This window comes from Ixodes scapularis, unplaced genomic scaffold (assembly GCF_016920785.2).
Source record: "Ixodes scapularis isolate PalLabHiFi unplaced genomic scaffold, ASM1692078v2 PGA_scaffold8__174_contigs__length_109621045, whole genome shotgun sequence".
NCBI classification, from domain to species: domain Eukaryota; kingdom Metazoa; phylum Arthropoda; class Arachnida; order Ixodida; family Ixodidae; genus Ixodes; species Ixodes scapularis.
This window is the reverse complement of record NW_024609883.1, coordinates 97,628,712-97,649,452: the sequence shown is the minus strand read 5'-3', so window position 1 is coordinate 97,649,452 and position 20,741 is coordinate 97,628,712. Positions and strand designations below refer to the sequence as shown.

General features: G+C 47.5%; 1 protein-coding gene across 2 annotated transcripts in view; it reads right to left on the bottom strand.

The window, feature by feature from the left end:
- LOC120849290 (G-protein coupled receptor-associated protein LMBRD2B) overlaps window positions 1-20,741 on the bottom strand; it is a 32,045-nt gene that overhangs the window by 9,380 nt on the left and 1,924 nt on the right. The window contains exons 2-10 of one of the 2 annotated variants that reach the window (XM_040221493.3): window positions 19,922-20,102; window positions 18,067-18,184; window positions 14,735-14,825; window positions 12,547-12,714; window positions 10,990-11,200; window positions 8,503-8,577; window positions 5,374-5,493; window positions 3,039-3,204; window positions 641-822 (exon numbers count right to left, since the gene is read on the bottom strand). In XM_040221493.3, the coding sequence (XP_040077427.1) occupies window positions 641-822; window positions 3,039-3,204; window positions 5,374-5,493; window positions 8,503-8,577; window positions 10,990-11,200; window positions 12,547-12,714; window positions 14,735-14,825; window positions 18,067-18,184; window positions 19,922-20,095 (1,305 nt within the window). In that variant the 5' untranslated portion in view covers window positions 20,096-20,102. The remainder of the gene's footprint in view (window positions 1-640; window positions 823-3,038; window positions 3,205-5,373; window positions 5,494-8,502; window positions 8,578-10,989; window positions 11,201-12,546; window positions 12,715-14,734; window positions 14,826-18,066; window positions 18,185-19,921; window positions 20,103-20,741) is intronic. The other variant, XM_040221496.3, reaches the window with a different exon arrangement.

Genomic DNA, 20,741 nt, shown 5'->3' with positions numbered 1-20,741 from the left:
TATGAGCCGATTTTCACGTCTCAGGCATCACGAAAAGTTGTTACGCAAACACGAAAACACGGCAAAGTCACATCGCCTAAATTTAGCGGGAAGGTTTTCCGTTAAATGTAGGTCATGTGATGATGTGTGATGCTATGCAACACTTTGTCATGTGATGTGGCTCAGTGAACTCTTGGTGTCCCATGGCACGGTGACGTGTCGCGGGACCCGGCGTCATGTGACACCACGGCATAACATCGTGGCTTCAGGGTGAAACTGACATCACAGTTATTGGATGTCACATGACACTGGATGTTACATGACACTGTGTAACATGGTTTTGTGACATCACATGATGTCCCGAAATCACACAACATCATAAAGTCACACGTCACAAAGTCCAATGACATTCCAAAATAGTAACATGACGTCCCAAAGTCATGCGACAATACAAAGGCACATGCTGTCCCAAAATCACACAACGTCCCAAAGTCGCACAACGTCACAGTCACATGATGACACAAAGTGACATGAAATCACAAAGTCCCACAATGCGAGTCACCAAAACCGTTCCACTCATTTTTGCACACAAGCTACTGACCAGCAACAAAGCAGAAACAAGAACGAAAGGCACGGTGTGCAACGTTGAAGAAGGACGAACCTCAATGGCGACGTAGTCGTGCGAGCTTTCGGCCGAGCGGTGGAAGACGCCAAAGAGGGTCAGGATGGGCTGGCGCACAAAGAAGGTCATCTCCGACCAGACCAGTGCCGCGCTCAGCAGGGCCAGCACGGCCCCCAGGATACGCAGAGACCAGCCGCGCACGCAGCACCGCCAGTACCATTCTGCCGTCGGGCACAAAAGGACGTGTGTCAGTCCCGACCTCCACGCAAGGGTGCGCAGAGTCCCCCCGCCCACTAAAGTGCCTGGACTGCGTCTCCGACTGGTGTGTTTACCTCGACCTCAAATGGGGTTCCTCGATTTCCTCCTGGTGACGTCGCAAAAGTGTCACACTATTGCTCGCTGCAATCCCGGCGATGTCGCAACAGCTGTAATGGTGGACGTTGCAGACGCCCATTCTGCTGCAGGTCAATCTCCAGTGTGGCAGCCCACGGAAGTTTTGGCAGCCAGAAGTTTAGACGCCGCGACAACGGCGACACTCGCGCGTGCTTCTATTTTCACTTGGAACTTTTACGCCCAACTGCCAGGGTTGAGATGTCCAACAACATGACACTCCGTGTCATGTTGCTGGACGTCGCAACCCTGGCAGTTCTCTGTGATGTCATTTGTTGCCACTTCGGTACCACTTTTAATGAATGGGTGGGATAGGACGCTAAACACGTCAGTCAGAAACGCACCCCATGCACCGTACCAGCACGAAGGAAAGGGCATCGCAGAGCTGCCTCAAATTCCGACTGCTTCAGCGAACCTTTGTCCGACTGGTTTAGCAAAACTTCAGACTGTTTACAAAATTCTACAATGGATAGATGGATGGATGCTAAAGGCTGTACCTTCTACAACAGGCGGTAGCTTGTTCCACCTAGCCTGGAAGTTCGAAGTTCTACTTATGGTCAGTGCTGTCCGACTTCTACACAAAAAATTTAATTTTGGGAAACAAATAAATTATAAAGTAGTTCATCTTATACTTTATAAAAACATTACCAATGTGTATGCAATATAAAAGCCATTGCACGCACTTTTGATGCTTTAGTTAATTACTGTGAAACAATGATACAATATACCCAATAAATATTATGCTTTCCCCAGTCAGGCAGCAAGTGTCGGCTCATTTTCGATCTCCGCGCATGCATGCTAAAGTTTAACTTCAGTCAAACTTTTGACAAGCTGTACACTAAGAGTTAGAAAGAGTCAAACCTGTCTAAACTTGAATCTTGGCAGATTTGGAGCATCCCTACATAGCACCCGCTTGTCCCAATTTCCCGACTACTTGGCACAAGAACGCCAAGAATCATACGAGATGTCAATGACGTCTTCGAGCATCGCGTATCGGGATCAGGATAAACATACGGGAGTGAAGTGTGACAAATCATCAAGCGCAAGATCGGTGGTCCCAAAACAATGTTGCGAGAAGGCAGCGTATACTTCAATTCCCGCCCAAAACCTAACTACCCTAGTCACCAAGGCCACTCCAAACCAGGGGGGGTAAAGACGGGAGCAGGACACGACAAATCAAAGCTGTTGGAGTGCTCGCTAACCCTATTTATTTTTTTACAATGCACCATGACGGTAGTTTTGTGTAAAATAAAGCTAGAAAAGCACTAGATACAGACCTCACAAGTGAGGGGGATTGGCGGCCGAGTATTAACACACCGCAGCTTGCAGCATGTGGTGCGAAAACACATGCCGCAGAACCTAGGGATCCTGGGTTCAATCCCCACCCCTGCCCGTTTCTATCTGGATGAGCATCGTACCGGCGTGGGGTCGTGTATAACTACAATGTGGTGAAGGTTACAGACCACAGGCTAGCAGTCGTACAGCACTGGCTAAATGTCTTATCTACAGCTGAGACACCAGACGCCTATTGAGGCTCACTAACTTCTGGCTATATAAACACACACACAACCCAATTACTTTTACCTTGCAAGTGATGTTTTCCCGCTTTGTGCATATCAAAGCATTTCAAACAATTTGGTTCTACCGTATACTGGGACCACCAAAGTCCTTGTCTATGCGCCACCATCCCGAAGCCGCCAAAATGCATAGGACTTATCCCTCTAGATAAATCGTATTGCCGCATGCATGGTCGAGAAAGAACGCTACTCCATACTTCTAGAAGATTCGCGGTTACTCTTACCCTGAAGGTCCGACGCTCGTGCTGAGGGTAATAGATAAGGAGCCCGGCGTGGCCTTGCCAAGTTGGAGACTCCGCACTGACCAGCTGTCACGCCAACACCTCAACGCTCGTCGCTGCTTTCTCCACGCCTGTTCTTTCTTTTGTTTCTGGCGCAAGTTCGCCGATTAAACCTTCATTTTTAGTTTTGCGTTTGTCCGTCCTTTCTCATCCGCGACAATATCAACTCTACGCTCCGAACGTGCTCACCGAGCGTAGGCGCACAGCCCGTCGGATGGTCGTGCGGCGCGGATCGCCGAAAACGCCGCTCGGGACTCTCCTCGTTCCGCGCCACGTCCTCCAGCGCCAGCGCCTTTTCCACCAGCGTCGTCCACTGGCACTGGGTGCGCCCGTGTTGCTGCAGTGCACGTATAACCTGCAAACAAGATCACCATTAATATTATTATTATTCATTACTCAAGCAGAAAAAAAAAAAAAAAAAAAAGATGCACGAGTAGAAGTAAGAAAGTGTCCGTCTCTTCGGTATACCCCAAAAGCACTCTAAATGTACAGCATTTAAAGGACACATGCAAAGGAAAAAAACATTTTTTTTAAACGACTTAGATGGAAAAAGGACGCCATAAAACGATTTTACAACGAAGAAAAAAAAATTTTGGAGCTATATTTACGGCGCAAAACGAATTTGTAGTTGGCGCCCGCGGGCACCGCGGAAAAGTGGTCTGTATTTATCACGTGACTGGTCTTTATTTATCACGTGGTGCTTGCGCTCTTTCGGAAGCTTCCTATGGCCTCTAAAAGTAACTTATTCATCTCTGTTTGAAGTATAACAAAAAACCAAGACGAATAAGTAACTTTTAGAGCCCAAAGGAAACTTCTGAAAAAGCGCAAGCAGACGTGATAGACCTGTGCGCCGGTCAGACGACGGCGGCGGCGCCCCGAAGCAGACGAACTTGTGCGGCGGCGGCGACGGCGGCGTGAAGAAACGCGTTGAAGCGGCGTTCGCACAACGCTCAGCGTGCGGCGGCGACGCAGCGCGGCGGCGCGCGGGCCTACCACGTGACCAGCAGCGGCTCCCGCGAGCGCCAACTACAAATTCGTATAGCGCCGTAAATATAGCTCTAAAAATTTTGTTTCTTCGTTGTAAAATCGTTTTATGACATCCTTTTTCCATCTAAGCTGTCTAAAAAAAATGTTTTTTTCCTTTGCATGTGTCCTTTAAGGATTACCAGCGACGTCATAGCGCCACGTAGCATCACGGTGTCATGCGACTGATGTTACATGGCTCGTGATGCCATGACGTCACAATGGTCACATGACCATTGCATTGTCATGGTGTGACATGGTCATGTGACGTTATGTCACATGACATCATGCTGTCATGTGGCATCAGTCTCGCGTGACACTGATGTTACATGGCATGTGACACCGTGACATTGCAATGGTCACGTGACCATTGTAACGTCAAGGTGTCACATGGTCACATGACGTTACGGTGTCACATGACATCATGCAACGACCGTGATGTTGATTACGCCACGTGAACACCGAGATGCTGTCATCGAGGCCACATGCCACGGACACAAAATACAAAGACTGCTAACGCGTAGGAATGCGAAAGCATTCGTATACGTAGTATATTCCTACAAGCTGCATGCCACACTGAGCCCGGCTGGACCTCTGCATAGGCTGTCCAGGCGGGTTCTGCGGCCGGTCACTCTGCAGAGCCCGGACACCCCACAGAGGGCTTCTCTGTGGGGTGGCATTTCCTGAAACTATGCCACGCACAGGCCAATGGGAATTTTTCATCAATTTGCTGCTACAGACTACAGGCTTCGCTCTATGGGACAGGGCAATTTAGGTGTCGTTTGGAGCGACTTCAACAGCTGATAACGCCCGTTCGCTCCAAGGGACCAGTTAATGCTTTCGCATTAAAACTCCAAGAGCTGGCCTTAGAAACGTGACGCAATTAAAATTCAGCTCTTTACCACATCATCGCGACAAATTCAGTTCTAACACAAAATGTATTGCACGTTGCTTCCAAGCGATGTCGCACGGAGCAACTTGGTACGCGTCTTGTGTCTCGGCGGCGCAAACGTCACCTTGCGTATCGATACAAAAGGAAGCGCTGCCAAGGCTGGTGCTTCAGCGAGAGTGGAACATGAAGTTCCTTGCAATCAGACCTTCGTGGAACGTGGAGTCTTGCGATCCGACCTTCGAGCCTGCTATTCCGCATCTCTTCGTTACCTCTGAAGTGCATGTTTGCTCTCTTCCCTCTCCTGAAGCTATCTCCCACCAAATGTCCTTCCACCTCCCAGATGACAGGGCCATAGTGCTCCCCGTTCTATGTCTCCAACTGGAAACCAGCACACCGACTGGACACGAGTTGTGCATCAGCGTTTGGCCGGGACTCGTGTCCGATCGGTGTCCGACCGATTTCTCCAAGGCGCTCTTCCGCGACAGGAAAGTGCCAGGAGCCAGCCACATAACACATTCTGTGTTGCAAGGGGAGAGCAAGACCATCTGCAACCTGCCCAAACTAAACAAACGTACTCACACCGAGGGCGACGTCTCGACGGTGTCTTACCTGCTGGTGTAGACGCACCAGGCTCTTCTCGGTGACGGCGGCACCCGAAAGGGCATCGATCTCCGGGTGGGCACGATGACGGCCCCTACCGTTGCCTTTGGCGCCAGTACTGCTCGGAACCTGCAACCATTCTTGAAAGCTGATCACCTTGAATGCGACCGTGCACCCTTCCAAAGCGTTCGGCAAATGCAAAGAGGAAGAGGCAAGTAATTGGGGTTCTCTAAAGAGATTGAACAATTAAATTGCGGCCAAAATGGGCCATGTTGCAGGTACAGAGTGGGTAAAAGAAGAACTAGTATGCAAATAACCTGTTGAATCGCAAACACAACTAAAACCTCAGACAAAGAAAGGAGATAGTCTGCACACATCTTTTCTAAGTGTCTTTCTCCTTTGCGTTTTACAACCGTAATATCCAGGAAGATAGTCCACCTAACGTTGAGAGCAAATCGAGTTAAAATAAAAAGTGGGCTAGCACGGCATGCAATCGAGAGATGAAAAAAACAGAATGCTAATTTTAGATCATGTGACTTGCCAAACTTGTTATCTTAGTAGGGGCAATGAAGAAAACATGACTATCTTAGTGCTATCTTTGGACTATTTTTTTTTTTAAAGCAAATCATGCCAAGATAGGGGTGGGTTACCGTTTGGGGATATTGTGGTAGTTGTATTTACAGACAGGGTGCAGGCATTCCCGTTTATTTGTATAATGAGTTTGTGTCCCCTCACTGCTGTTTTGCACAAAGATAGCTACCCTTAAAAAACATCTGCAAAGAAAAACAGTTTTTTTTGAAGAGCCTGGATGGAAAAAGGACGTCCTAAAATAAATTTACAACACAAAAAAAAAACAATTTGAGAGGTACCATATTTACTCGATTCTAGGCCGACCCCCCAAAACGGCAAGGCCGAAAAATAATAACCGTATCTCCACGTGGTGAATGATGTTGATTGGGGCGAAGCTCTGGTGGTGCTTGTCTGCGTAGACGCTGAGCCGCGGCATGCCGAGCCTTTCATTCGTTTTCATCCATGTCAGAAAGAGAATGCGTGGTATGGAACGTGGTTATATACGCATTTGAGCATTTGACCGCAGCGCCCTCTCGTCTATAAACGTTGAGCCAATACATGCAAAGTTTAACGCAATTATATACGCATTTGATTGCAGCACCCTCTCCTGTATAGACGTTGAGCGGCTACATGCAACGTTTCATCCATGACATCCCCAGCTCTTGAGTTACTACCACATCTCAGAGCCCCCTACTCATCCCGCAGTCGTGGCCAAGTGGTTAAGGCGATGGTCTAGAAATCCATTGGGGTCTCCCCGCACAGGTTTGAATCCCGTCGACTGTGCAAACATTTTTTTTCATCATTTTTTTATTTCTTTGCCCTACACGAGCACGAGCACCAGCAAATTCGATGTGAGCACGGATGCTGGACGGACAAGGCTAGACCCTAAGGAGCTTCGCCCCAAAAAATAAAAATCCTTGATTCTAGGCCGATCAGAAAGAAACGGTAGAACACCATAAATTAAACACAGAACGGCATTTATTTCTGATATAGTACAATACTAGATCGGCCACGAAGCCGACGGGGGTGTCAGCGGTTTATGTCTGAGTTTTCAAATAACAGGAAGTATTCGTTGACCACGTTTCCCCCTCCGCTACAAAGAAGCCGCTACTGAGCCTGCACGCCGATGGCCTTGACTATACAGTTCCGGTTATCGTAGCGGGTTGCGGAGAGCGTAGCGGGACGGCGAAAACGATCTGCGAAAACTCCCTAAAGACGCGAGCAACGCCGCCAGTCGCCGTAAACAACAAACAAAACTTCTTTTTTTTTTGTGTGTGTGTGCGCGTTTGCAAAGGAGAGAAGGGAGGTGGCAAGGAGCAAGGAGCATGGCTGGCATGGCACATAAAGTCCTTCTCCCTCCCTTTCCCCCCTTGCGTAGCGAGGGGCATGCGGAAGCTGCGCGGCAGCGGAGTCACGAAACCCGGCGCCCGAGGTATGCACGCAAGTGGCAGCCACGGCGGGGGGGGGGGGGCCTGCTGCTGTTTTGGTTGCCTTTCGTGCACCAAAAACTTTCTGAAACGTGAAGCGGCGCGATTCTACGGCGACGAATACGGCAGTTTCGGTTTCGGTAGCTAGCACAACCGCGAAGTGGTGTAGGCAGGAACCGCATCCTCGTTTCTCGGCTGACCCCCAAGTTACGATTTTAATTTTTTTATAAAAACTATCGGCCTAGATTTGAATGAATACGGTATATTTTTGGCGTGAAACGAATTTGCAGTTGGTGCCTGCGGGAGGCCGCGGAAGAGTGGCTGCTATAGTCACGTGACTGGCCGCTATAGTCACGTGACTGGACGCTATAGTCACGTGGTGCTTGCACTCTTTTGGGAGCTTCCTATGGGCTCTAGAAGTTGCTTATTTATCTTGGTTTTAAGTGCAACAAAAAGACAAAGATTAATAAGTAACTTTTAGAGCCCATAGGAAGCTCCCGAAAGAGCACAAGGACCACGTGATAGACCCGTGCACCAATCAGAAATCGATGGCGGCGTTGGCCAGTGTTCCCTTCCGGCGGCGGCATGGAGAAACGCGTACAGCCATCAGCACGCCACGCTCAGCGTGCGGCGGCGGCGGCGCGGGGGTTCTGTGGACTTTACCAGCGGCGCTGACCGGCTCCGGCGTAACTTGCAGTGGCGGCAGCGCAACATGGCGGTGTACAGGTCTACCTGTACAGGACTATCGTTCGTTGCAACTCAGGAAGGTAGGGCGAGGAAAAGGAAGGCCGGGGAGGAGGAAGCAGACAGAATGCTGGAGAGAGGAGGAGGTTTCCCCTTCTCCTCTCCAGCGTTCCGTCTGCTTCTTCCTCCCCAGCCTTCCTTTTCCCTCGCCCTACCCTCTTCAGCTGCAACTTACTATAGGGGCGGCTCCCGCAGGTGCCACTTACAAATTCGTTTCGCACTGTAAGTGTACCTAGCTCTTAAAAAAAAATGTTTCGTTGTAAATTTATTTTATGATATCGCTTTCCCATCCAGGCAGTTTAAAAAAAAAAAATCTCCTTTGCATATGTTTTTTATTGCACATGGTTTTTGACGTTTCTTCCAGTCCCAGTTAAGCATCACGGACAAAGTCTGTTACCTTAGACAGAATGACCTCCAGGTGTTTCCGCAGGGGGTGTTGGTGCGTCACACTTCCAGCAGCCAGCTGCACTTCCTGCACAGGACAAAATTCACACGCTACTTAGCGGCACTGTGCAACGCTTTCCTCACAACCATGCTGCATGTGATTAAACAATGGCCACTCGTCTGTAATAGCTAGTTTTCTTACTTTCGTATGGCACATCTTTCAAAACCTAAAAACAAGCCTTTACAAAAAAAACTAGTCCAAAAACAAAGATATTCCAGTGTTGTGCGAATATTCAAAATTTCGAATCGTAGTTTCGAATAATACAATATTCTATACTCGCTTCGAGATGAACTGCTACAGTGTAGACCGCATATAACGTATGTCGCGGTAGTCGCGAAAATTCACACAATAAGCGGTACCGCACTATAACCAAAACATCAATTTTTCAGGCCAAAATGCATGCCATCAGACTACTTACCTGACTTACCTTAGTAAAAGAATTTATTTTATGTTAGATGAAAAATAAAGCTTTAGTTTGAGGAAAGTCTTTATTTCACCAGACTAGTACACTTCTCTCTCAAGTGTGTCACACATTTTGAAAGAAATGAGCGACTTTTGCCTGGCGCAGCCTTTTGACGGCGTCGCGGTTGCGGACGGACGTTGCGAGCGTTCAGGATTGCTAACCCTAATCACTTTTCTCCGGCAATGAAAACGCGTGAAAATTCGCATCCTTTATACGGTACGTGCCAGTAATACCTTCAACTTGAGCACAGGCATGAAATGCTCCAAATAAGAAATCCGGGCGATGTTCGAAAACACAAATGCTTAGAAAGCACCACTGTAGTCGAAGTAAACAAACACAACGACACGGGCGTTTCTGTTGTCTTGAGAGTGCCGCCACAACATCGCCGCACGAGTAGGTGGATCTTCCCTTCTAGTACGTGCTGGGTTATCATAGCGGCACGCAACGAAAATTCACAGCCAAGGATAGCGCTTTTACGCGGAACCAGTGCACGGAACGATGAGCTTCTACGCCGTCTACGTCGACGATCAAAACCGACGCCATGTTCGCGGATAGAAGCAGCCGGCCCGCGACAGACATGCAACGCGCGCGAACACTTCTCCTCGACCTGCGATTGGTCTGTCGTTGCGGTTGTTTTCCAACGCAGCGGAGGGACGCATGCACGTGAACGACACATGCGTGCGTCCCTCCGTCGCTATAGCAACTGAAGCCTCTCTCTTCGCTTCTCCCCGCTTCTTCGAGCAACCTCCTTGCCCTGCCAGTGCCGCTTGTGGCTCGCGCCGTTATCTAGTGTCGCACAGGGAAGCGTGCTCTCTGCGTCAGTCAGTCGGCGCGGTCGCCGGGCTGTTCCGAAAACCACACTATAACCGGTATTTCCCTTCGCGCGCCTGCATTTTAAGCGGTATGTAATTACATAGAGTTCTATGGGAGGCGAACCTGCTATTTAAAAAAGCCGCATTACACCCGGTCCTGCACTATAAGCAGTTACGTTGTAAGTGGTCTATACTGTATATTAATATTTTTTTAAGTTTTCATCGTGGTGGTTAGCCTCTGAGTGCCCTTTCTACCGAGCACGGGTGCACTGTGGAGAAGCAACACCCGCGGAAGCGAGCTCCTAGGGTGTTGCTTCTCCACAGTGCACCGGTGCTCGGTAAGAAACGCACTCAACGGGGTAACCCGCCGCAATCAACACTTGGAAAGGTATGAACGCAATTCACCATTTGCACATGACTACCGTAAAATGCCGCGGCAGTGCCCTCTTTGTTCCAGTGCTTGCCATTAATGTTTTCCAAACTTGGGAATTCAGAAAATTATATGTTGAGCGCCCAATTAGGCCGGACAAGCGCCCATGTCTAGATCAACCCAGGTTTCAGTGAAAGTGGCGTGGGTACTCTCCGTATTTTACGGTATATATAACTAAAAGATCTACTTTTGTTGCAGTGAACCACTACATAAATCAAATAAACTTTATGCGAAATCCGAGACTTTTTCTCAGCGTACATTAAGTGTCGGTACTGAACCCGTCAGGAAGCAAGTGCAACCAAGTAAAAGTATGCAGGTAAAGCTTTTGCTCCACCGATTCCCTGCAGCATATCCACACACCAAAAAAAAGCTCACTTGTGGCATGGAAGGGACGTCTCTGCCAATGCCTGGTGGAATCGTGTAATACCCAGCTTCGCCTCAAAACAAACAGCGGCCAATGCTACGAGTCATCAAAGCCAATCCAAAACCGAGAACGTGCCATGCGACCTTCCAGTGAGGTGTAGCAATGCCCGAGGCCACATGACGCACCTTCAGGGTCGGATTCGCTCTGAACCCGCTGCAGTTTATTTTAAGTTTAAACAAAGTATAGTAGTTTCCTCGTCCAAGAGGCATGCCCTGTCCTTCAGTCATGTGTTGGCATACAGCCTTAGCTCGAGTGCAGCCGCAAGTGGAGTATAGCTGTAGCTGGAGCGTAGCCATAGACCGGAACGCACCTCGAGGACGTCGTCCAGCTTGTCCTGTGCCTCGGACTTCTCCAGGCTGAGCTTGGAGGCCTTGAAGTAGGCGTAGCGCAGGGAATGGCCCCGATGCCCTGCGTTCCAGCAGCTCCGGGGGACCTCCACCAGGCCGTAGCCCAGCAGCAGCACTAGCAGGAACAGGCCCCATGTGTTGCTCGCGGTGATGCAGATCACCTTCAGCTTGCCCCTGGCAGTAGACGAGGGGGCTGCCGTCAGCACAGTCTTTGGTGGCTCTCCGTGCATAGTGCACTCGGGGCAGTACCTAGAGTGCTAAGTTAGCACTGCCGTGTGTGTGTATGATCGGGTCTTAATATACGCAAAATCAGTGCCACATCAGCAAGGTCAGTTCCATTTCTAGCGCTGCCTAATAGCAATAAGATGGCGCTGTAACATGTGTGAACAGGCCATTACGAAGAGACCCAAAAGGTCGTTGCTTATCGGGTTAGTCTGGTAAAGTGAGCAAAGAACAAAGTTTGCCTGCTACAAAGCAACGTTTGCCAATAAAAATAAAACAAGAAAACACATTTGAATCACCTGCTAACAAAGCCGAAAAAAGCTGGTCGTCTGCTGCGAACTGAGGGCTGTGGGGAAGTCGTACCGGACGGAAGCTAAAATTATGGTCTTCGGCTATTTCACATTGGAAGCAATCAATGACACGTGCCAGCTTTGCAAATTTCAAGTTGTTCCGCTGCTGTAGACGAGCTGAAGTCCACCAGTGAACAAAGGAGCACTCGAAGCAAGCACATCAAAGCCCACGTAATCTCTCTCATCGCCCGTGTGTTGGCGAGAGGTTCTCCACAAGATACTGTCCAATCGTGGACCAGCAAATGGGTCAAATATTTCTTACTGGTCTACAATGCTTGCCCAGCACAGTCGTGACAGCACGTCCAATGGGCAGCGGAGAAAGCTCTTGCTCTCACCCGGGACCAAAATTAGAATCGCAGGGGTCCGACTTTGGTTCAGGCGAGAGCAAAAGCGTTCTCGGCTGCCGATTGGACATGGTGCCACAGCTTGCGCATAATCAACCAATGTGATGTTTCTGACCCGTTCGCAAGTTCACAATCGGACAACATTTTGGTGAGAACGTCTCACCAACACGCAAATAGCGAGAGAAGTCCCGCAACCTCTGATGTGCTTGTCCTTCATACTACCTCATTCAGAGGACTGTGTCAGCCGGTGAACAGCAGCAGAACTACTTGAGATTTGAAAACAAAGCACAAGTTGTCAATGGCTTCCAACATAAAAAAGCGGACAATTACTATTTCAGCTCGAGTCCAATCTCACTTTGCCGCAGCGCTCAATTCGTAGCAGATTATCAACTTTTTTACGGTCTGCTAGCAGACAACGTACAATGTTTGTCACTTTATTTCCTTCTGCAAATGGTGCTTCGTAGCTGACGCATTGCATTCTTCGCTCGCCTCAGCAGACAAACCGTCTATGAATGCCATCTCCGCTCGCTCCGCGAGAGGCAAATTAGTTTTTGCTCATGCGGCGACCAAAATCGGACCTAAAAGAAACCGGGCGGCCACTCACGCATCCAGGCTAATGCCCGGCTGGAGGGCCACGTAGACGAGTAAAACCCCAAAAATGAGGAGGTAGCTGCCGTAGTAGATGGCGTTCTCGATGAGCGCCCTCTTCAGCTTGCCCATCACCGTGAACTCTCCCGCCGTCGAGTAGGACTGCATGAGGGGCAGGATGATCCTGCGGAGCCACACGCACACAAGAGCCGGATTTAGAAACGCTTGCTCGGGCGGTGTCATCAGAATGCCGCATTTGACATTCAAACCACCGTCTGCCAAAGACAAGTTACAGTGACACGAGCGGAACAAGCTTTCAAACTTAGCCTTTCCTTTTCTTAACATTCGCTTTGATGTCTGGGCTTGCCTTCAAATAGGTTTTGTATGACTAGAGTAGAACCTCTTTGATATGTTCCTCGGGGGACAGCGGGGAAAAAATGTGAAATTCGGGAAAACATGAAAAACAAGAAGGACCCCAAGGGCTGGGAGCTCAGCGGGACCGGAGGCTTTGAATGTAAAGGCAGGGAAAATGTAAAAACCAGGAACATATCAACAAGGTTCCACTGTATGTCTACCCCACCCATCAAACAGGGTTACAACTGGAGTTCCATGTTTTCAGTATGTACAGATAAACTCAGAAAATTGATCCCTGAGCCAGTTTTATCAAAAGTGTGAAAAACCAAAAAAAAAAAAAAAACGAATTGGAGCAGTCTTGAAATAGGAAAGGCTAGTCATGTGCAAATAGTGGACTTTGAGTTTAAAGCAAATTCGAAGCGACTACCGTAAAATACCGGGCAAGCGCCCACTCAAAATTTTGAGATAGTAATGAAAAAATTGGGGATGGGCGCTTGTCCGGTCATCAATTCTACATATAAATGTACTGTGCACATTTTCTCAGATCTTACAAATTTGGGTATGGGCACTTATTGTGGTATGGGTGGATGCACGGTATTCTACGGTAGTGGTTTTGGCCGAATATTTTTAGATTGAATATCAAATATTTTCTTCGAGCCTTTCACTACTGCACCATGCTTAAATGAAAACCAAGCTGAACTCGCAAAGATTGCTCCTGAGCTTCCACTTGTTCACTTCTAAGCTCAGTTAACTTTAATATAACTTTATCGATAAACTGTAGTATGTAAACAACAAATTTGTGGCACCTATCCCAATCGAGGGGACCTATAAATCTGCTCGCTATACGTAAATATTTTCCCTTCAATTTCAATATGCCAAAAAAAAGAAACAGGCACGAATGATGACAAAGTTGAGACTTGGGCGAGTTGGTACACACTTTGGAATAAAAGACAGCGCGGAAAGACGAGGACCAGACAAAGAAGTGACACGGCTACGTCCGTGTCACTTCTTTGCCTGGTCCTCGTCTTTCCGCGCTGTTTTTAATTCCGACGAATGATGAACATGATTTCTCAAGACAACGCTGCCTAAGATATACTCTCGCATAATCGCAGCCACCTAGCCCCCCGTTGAGTGCGCTTTTCCCCGAGCACCCGTGCACTGCAAAGAAGCAATGCCCGCGAAGTCCACGAGTGTTGCTCCCTTGCAGAGCACAAGCGATTGGTGAGAAGCGCACTCAAAGGGGCTAACCCACCGCGACCAACACTTCGAAAAGTAAGAATACCACAGTTCATCTCGAAGCAAATATTGAATAACGTATTATTCGAAACTGCTATTAGAAAATTCTAACATTCGCACAACCCTAGAAAAAAAATAACCTTCGCAAAAAGAACTTGTTATTTAAAGCTTTGTTTTGCTTTCACCCAGAATACAGCCCCCACCGAACTACGGTGAGTCTGTTTCGTTGTTTGGGAACCACGACCCCTAACCCCTTTCCTTCTCTCGTCGGGGCATTTTCTAAGCATTTGTGTCATGTGCATGTTCCACGGAGGTTGGGGACCGTGTCTTGTCTTCTTTACCATTGATTTCCTGTACAACACCGAAAATCGACACCAAAAGGACATTTGATCCAAAGAAAAAATACCCCCCCCCCTAGAACAAAAGCCCCAGAAATCCAAGAAAAATAAACGCCAAAAACAAGGAAACCTTGTCATGAGCTCACTGCTAGGTTATGTCCCGACTGTAACTACCACTGCACGCCAAGTATGCAGCCGCTCGTTCCTAGAGGCCCGTATCGGGAAGGAGCTCCTCCGACACCCCCGTGCAAGAGCCCAGACCCAGCTGGCACTCACCAAGTAAGGGCTTGTGAGGTCCAATAGACGACCCTCCAGAGGCTTTGGAGCACGCCCTCGGGGACAAAGCTCCATGGCGCATGGCACCCGTCTGTGCCAGAGTACGACAGCGAGCCATTGCAACATGTACACCCTCTATGAGGCACTAAAGCACCCTCAACCTCTCCAACTGAAAGTGGGGTCATATCTAGGGTGACCAGACGTCCCGTTTTGGCCGGGACAGTCCCGTTTTTGAGGTCCACTTTTGCCGTCCCGTCTTTTTGTCCCAATAAAAAACCATGTCCCGTTTTCGCAGGAGTGCATAGTTTTGAAATTGCCACCGAGCGGGTTGAAGCAAACCGGAACTATGCCTACTCGTTACAAGTATACCGTAATATCCCGAGCCATCGCCCATCCCCGAGCCATCGCCCACCCCATTTTTTGGGCCAATATCGATTTCCGATAAAACACCGAGTCATCGCCCACCCCTTCAAATACCCCAGCGCGGACTCTGCGATCCGCGAACACTCATCCTACCCGAATGACGCAGCCGCGGACCTTACAGTTCGAGGACGTCCGTGACAAAGTAAAACAAAGGAGGGAAAGACACTTCTTTTTGTTTACCTCCGTGAGCGACCCCAAAGTGGTCGTGTATCCGTGCGAAAAGAAAACGATGGAGATAACAAAATAAGAGTTTGTTAATGTAATCGCGGAGTGTTAGGTCAAAGTCTGTCTCCGCCGAAATAAGGTCACCGCGAACCCGCTCCTTCTTCCCGCCCGTCGCGACCGCGGTTGTGCAATATTTTAGGCAAAGCCAACGCGTAAATAAAGCTTTGCTGGAACGCCCTACACAGACGTTTGCAGAGCGTCCCAACCGTGCATTGATAGCCCGCCGGGCACGGACGCACGTATGTACGCACCAAACAAGAAAGTTGCGCAAGAGCTTGCAATTGACAAGGCGCCCGACTTGGCCCGACGCCAAAGTATTTGCCAACGCGACCGCCGGCTTTCCCGCTTTCCCAGCATTGCTCTTGGTCGCTTCTTTGGTCCGCTCGCTCGCTTGCTCGTTGCGCCTGGTCGGTTTTTCTATTTTCTTGTAGACTTTTCTTTCTTTTTTTTTTTTTACTAACTAGGAGAACATAGTGGTGACATTCTTTCACGGAACAAACGTTCGCGCTATATGCAGATCGGCGGTGTTTCTAGCGCGTATGCAAGCAACGGACTTCGCTATAGTAAAATATTCTTTCGTGAGCATTTTTTTGTATAAAACAATGAAACTAAATCGAGTTTTGAGTTTGATGTATCGCTTGTTCATCAGCGCTAGATACGCAGAGAAAAATAGGCGGTTTTTTCCGCTTTTTTTAAGTGTTTGTGCTCACCCACCGAGACATGGCCCACCCCACTTTTTTAATGAATTTCAGGTGGTAGGGGGGTGGGCGATGACTCGGGATATTACGGTAGTTTACAAAAATTACCGTAGCTACTTTAAAACATTTATCCAGAGAGTCAAATTTAGAACTGTTCTTGCCCACAAACACCTTCCAAATGGGTGCATGGAAATGAAATGTGAGTGTGACTGTTCCAGGGTGCAATATGGCAAAGTTTTGAAATAGGACCAGTTATTCAAACAAGTTTGTTCTCCCAATCTCAATATTTAGTGCACGCCCCTCTCTCTTCCCCCCGCTGGGATGTCCCGTTTTCTACCTTGAGGAATATGGTCACCCTAGTCATATCGGAATTAAGAGAAAATGACAGATAATTGGCATACCCCGTTGGGATGTTAGCCGTAAGTGTTACACTGCCTCTCATCCCCAACTACTTTGGAAAAATTTTCTTCCCGTTTTTACAAAGCCCACATCCAAAACCATTTGCAGCAACAATGATCATGTTCCAAACTTGCATAGAATGGGAGTCACTTATAAATTTACAGAGGAAAGACTAAACACATACGATGGAGCACAGAAGACGACATCGCTCAACAAGCAACAAACAGCAATGAAAAAAAAAAACATCCCTCAAAGGCGTCAGGAAATCTTGAAGGAAAGGGCAAAGTCAGAAGGGGAAAGGGATGGAAATAAAATATCTGATTTCAGTGTTTTTCCAATCAGATTCAAATCTCATTTTCCAAATACAGAAATCATGTATTTTATTTTCAACTCTTTTCACTTCTCACGTTTCTCTTTCCTTCAAGAATTTTTATCCTTCTCTCTGTGCTCCGTCCCATGTGTTTATTCTTTCATGTGTAACCTTACCAACACACTCAGTTTTTAATAATCACATATTCAGTACCCCTCAGTATTTTTAAGCTACTTGACCGACCAATAGCAGTTGCAAGACACAAAATTTAGTAATAGTACTTCACACGTCCATTGAAGAAAGCAAAGGCATCAAGGGTATGTAACAACTGTCTGTGACTCACCCCAACTTCCTTCTGTATCAAGTACTTCCTCAACAACCTCCTCTTTTCTTTGTGGTTAAAGTTTGTTTCTAACGCCTGACAACCAGTTAGGGTTGGCAATGCAGCCAAGCAATGCAGCCAAGCAATGCAGCCTATTGTTAAAAAAGGAGACGACACACTATAACCCAACAAAATGTCCCTAAATGATCTTAAGGGGAGACATAAACCTAAATTTTTTATTTTTTGGAAAAAATTCATTTTTTGATTTTGACGTTTTCAGTTTTGGAAACTAATTATACACCCTTACACCAAATTTGATAACCATATGCCAGATATTTGAGTTGATATAAAATATTTTCAACACGTTGTGAGGCAGTAAAAAAGTAGAGGAGTTCGATGTTTAAATGCATTTTTCTCAGTTCCACTTTTTGCTGCAAATTTCATACGAAGGAATCTTTTGTTCAATGGTGAAAGTATTCTGACACCACAATCAACATGTTTCTGAACTGAAATTTACTGGGGAATCGGGCTCGGGCTATGTACTTTATTTTGTTTTAAGTTGAAGCCCTCAGTGATAAAAAAACTAAGTTTTTTAAAATTCACATAGGACAGATGTGCATTTCATATTTTGAGGTAATAACTCTTCCTGAAATATTTACATTTAAGTTATTAAAACTAGACAGCCCGAGGTCCCATATTCCCCACTTTATATTCAAGCACTCAAAACAGTGCTTAATAGCTTCATTTGCATAGATTTCTTAATGAAGAGTGACACATCATCTTATGCAGGTATGTAAATTTGCCCTAGAGAGCTGAAAGTTTGCACAGTACACCTACATCTGAAGCTAAACCTCCCCTGCGAAATTTCGTTCCGATCACTTCAGTAGTTAAGAAGTTCGACCTCTAGCCAGTGTCCCCCCTTAAAAGGTTGTCTGGCATGGCAAGCCTGACTCACCTGGTAATGGAATGGCTGGTGGGACCGTGACGTTGCCAGTGGTGTCATTTTCCACCCAGGGAAGGTGGTGATTGCTGCTGTGAGACTCGCTGTCGTGCAGGCACTGCCTGAATGCCGTCTGGAAAGACAATGACAGCAAAAAGTCAGCACGGAATACAAAGCGTGCGTGCCAACCTTTCAAATTAAGCTAAGAACACTACTGAAGCCTATCGTCAATCGGGTGCAAAGTCGGGTCAAATCAGAAGAGCTTCCGTTGCTCGATACACACTAAAAAGCAAAGTGATAGCTATCCCCCTGGCCCGAATGATTTCTGCTCCGAGCATAGCAGCTTTTAAAAACTCAAGAATATGAGCGGCACAAGTTCCTGCCAAATAGATGCATTTTAGTGCCAACAACGATTCAATTCTCTCAATTTGCATGTCGTTATAGCAAACACTTGTTGGAACAACTGTTGGTTATTGCACCTGTACTGCCTAAGTATCCCAGATAAACCTATCCTTGGCTAGCAGTTCCACAAACAGAACTGCCCGCTGAACAGCTCACAGAGCTTATGTAAATCACACTTCACAATACGTGGCTTGCATCGACACCATGTCATCAGCCCTTGTGATGGCTCTGCTGCTGAGAGCTTCTCAAGCATCAATTTTGTACCACCAAATTTGTTTTTTTTTGCAAGAATTAGAAATGACCCCTAACATGACACCACGTGTAAGCAACAACTGTATTCCTTCACTCCCACCCCCAAAGGGACACTACTAAAAGTAAAAATAAAATATACTTCTCAAAATCTGCTAATGACAATCGCACGTTTGTACTTTAAACGGATGGCTATATTTTTCGTTCTAAACGGCATATTCCAGCGAGCGCTCCAAGAGCAGCCGTCGGAAAGCGCGATGCGTCTAGGAAGATTCGCTGCCTCCAGAGCGTTTGTGACGCCATGTTTAACTCCACGGGCAAGACTGCGGCGAGGCTGGCGTGGTTGTGAGCTTCGCCACTTGGCGACGTCGACGCGTTACAACCTGACCATTCGACATGCCCACTCCCCGCAGGGGTTGAATAGGTGTGGGGGAAAAGGAAAATCCAGTTCGGCTACACTGTGGGTGCCATGGTTCGGCCAAGTTTGGCAGCCTACGTGCTCGGAGCTCGGTGCCGTACTTTCAGGTAGCAACGCTGCCTTTATGGAAAGTTTGATGTACGACAATCGGGAACATTTACTGGGTGCAATCTTGTAATAAATTTTTTCGTTTTAGATAACTTGTTGGTGTCTTTTCGAACAAAACATTGGTGCCTCTGTGGTGTGGCCAAAACAGAGTTGAAATTTAGGCAATAAAATAGGAGCTAGAATTTTGTTAAAGCACCCCTTAAGGCCCGTTTGCGCACTCGCGTTTGCTTAGGACCAAGTTCTTGTGATCTCTTACGATGGGAGAACTCACTGTCATGCTGGCGCCATCTATGAAATGACCCTGGAACTGCAATTCACTAGAGGGAAGGTTTTGCGATATTTGCGAGATCAAATGTACATACTATCTGCGAGAAATGGTTGTTTATAACATTGTCAAATGCATTTCAAGCTAAAAAAGAAAGAGTGATGAGCAGAAAAACAAGGTAAGAGTTCTACGGCTACCCAATATACGGCGGCACTGTGTTCTCTTGTTGCGAAAGATACTAAAATGTATTAAAGCACACCGCTATAAGCAGTCGCAAGTTTGTGAATCGGCCCTTAATGCACGACTGGAGCTCCGTCAATCTCAACAGGCACTTTAGTTCTGTACTATAAACATTACAGCCACTCTGGCTTGGGCCACAATATTGGCTCGCGGCATTATGAAAATAAAATATAAGATAGACTCCTTACCGTGGAGACATCCAGCGGAAGGATGAAGATGATGATGAATGAGAAGTACCAGGCGACAAACACGCTCACGGTCACCAGCAGGTGGTGCTGGGCGAAGTTGCCATACCGGTGGAGCAGGAAGGCGGCGAGCACGAACGTGAAGCAGATCTCGGACACCAGAGGGCCCACCGTCATGGCTGCTCTGCACACCGTTCATTCCCTGTTCAGTTGGCAACCACACTCACTCGCAAGCCCAACACGGCGAAACAAGGATGGCTCAAGGCACTCATTTTAACGGTGACGTTACAGTGAATGGAAAGCGTCTTCGACCAGTGAATTTGGCCTTCTATCCTGCCCATATGTCAAAAGGGGTTTTCAAGTGGCACTCTTGTTGCGAGGTCCCAAGTCCTGTCTGCCAAAGCTTACGTGGACTGTAGGGCTAAAGAGCTACCTGCAGCAGAGTCTCCCACATCTGCCAGGACTGCCGTGGCGCTACCAGGATCGTGGCTGGCGGCAACAGGACGCTACCACAATGTCCTTGAGCAGAAATCGAGGGACTATATTTTAGCGTGCGATACACACGCACAGTTGGAGACGCGTTTCAGGCACCGTAAAGATGTGGTGCCCAAACACCAAAGTATCTGTGCGACTGTGTCTGGCAACCCATTGTCTATTTTTTAAAAAATCTTTTTTTTTTTTTTTTTTTTTTTTTTTGTGGGACACTTTGAACATAGTAGTCGTTCGCTGGTGTCACTACAGTCTTTACGGTGACAACTATGACTATTAAGTACCTAATGGACCTATATTCACAAAGGGTAAATCACAATCGATTATCATGTTT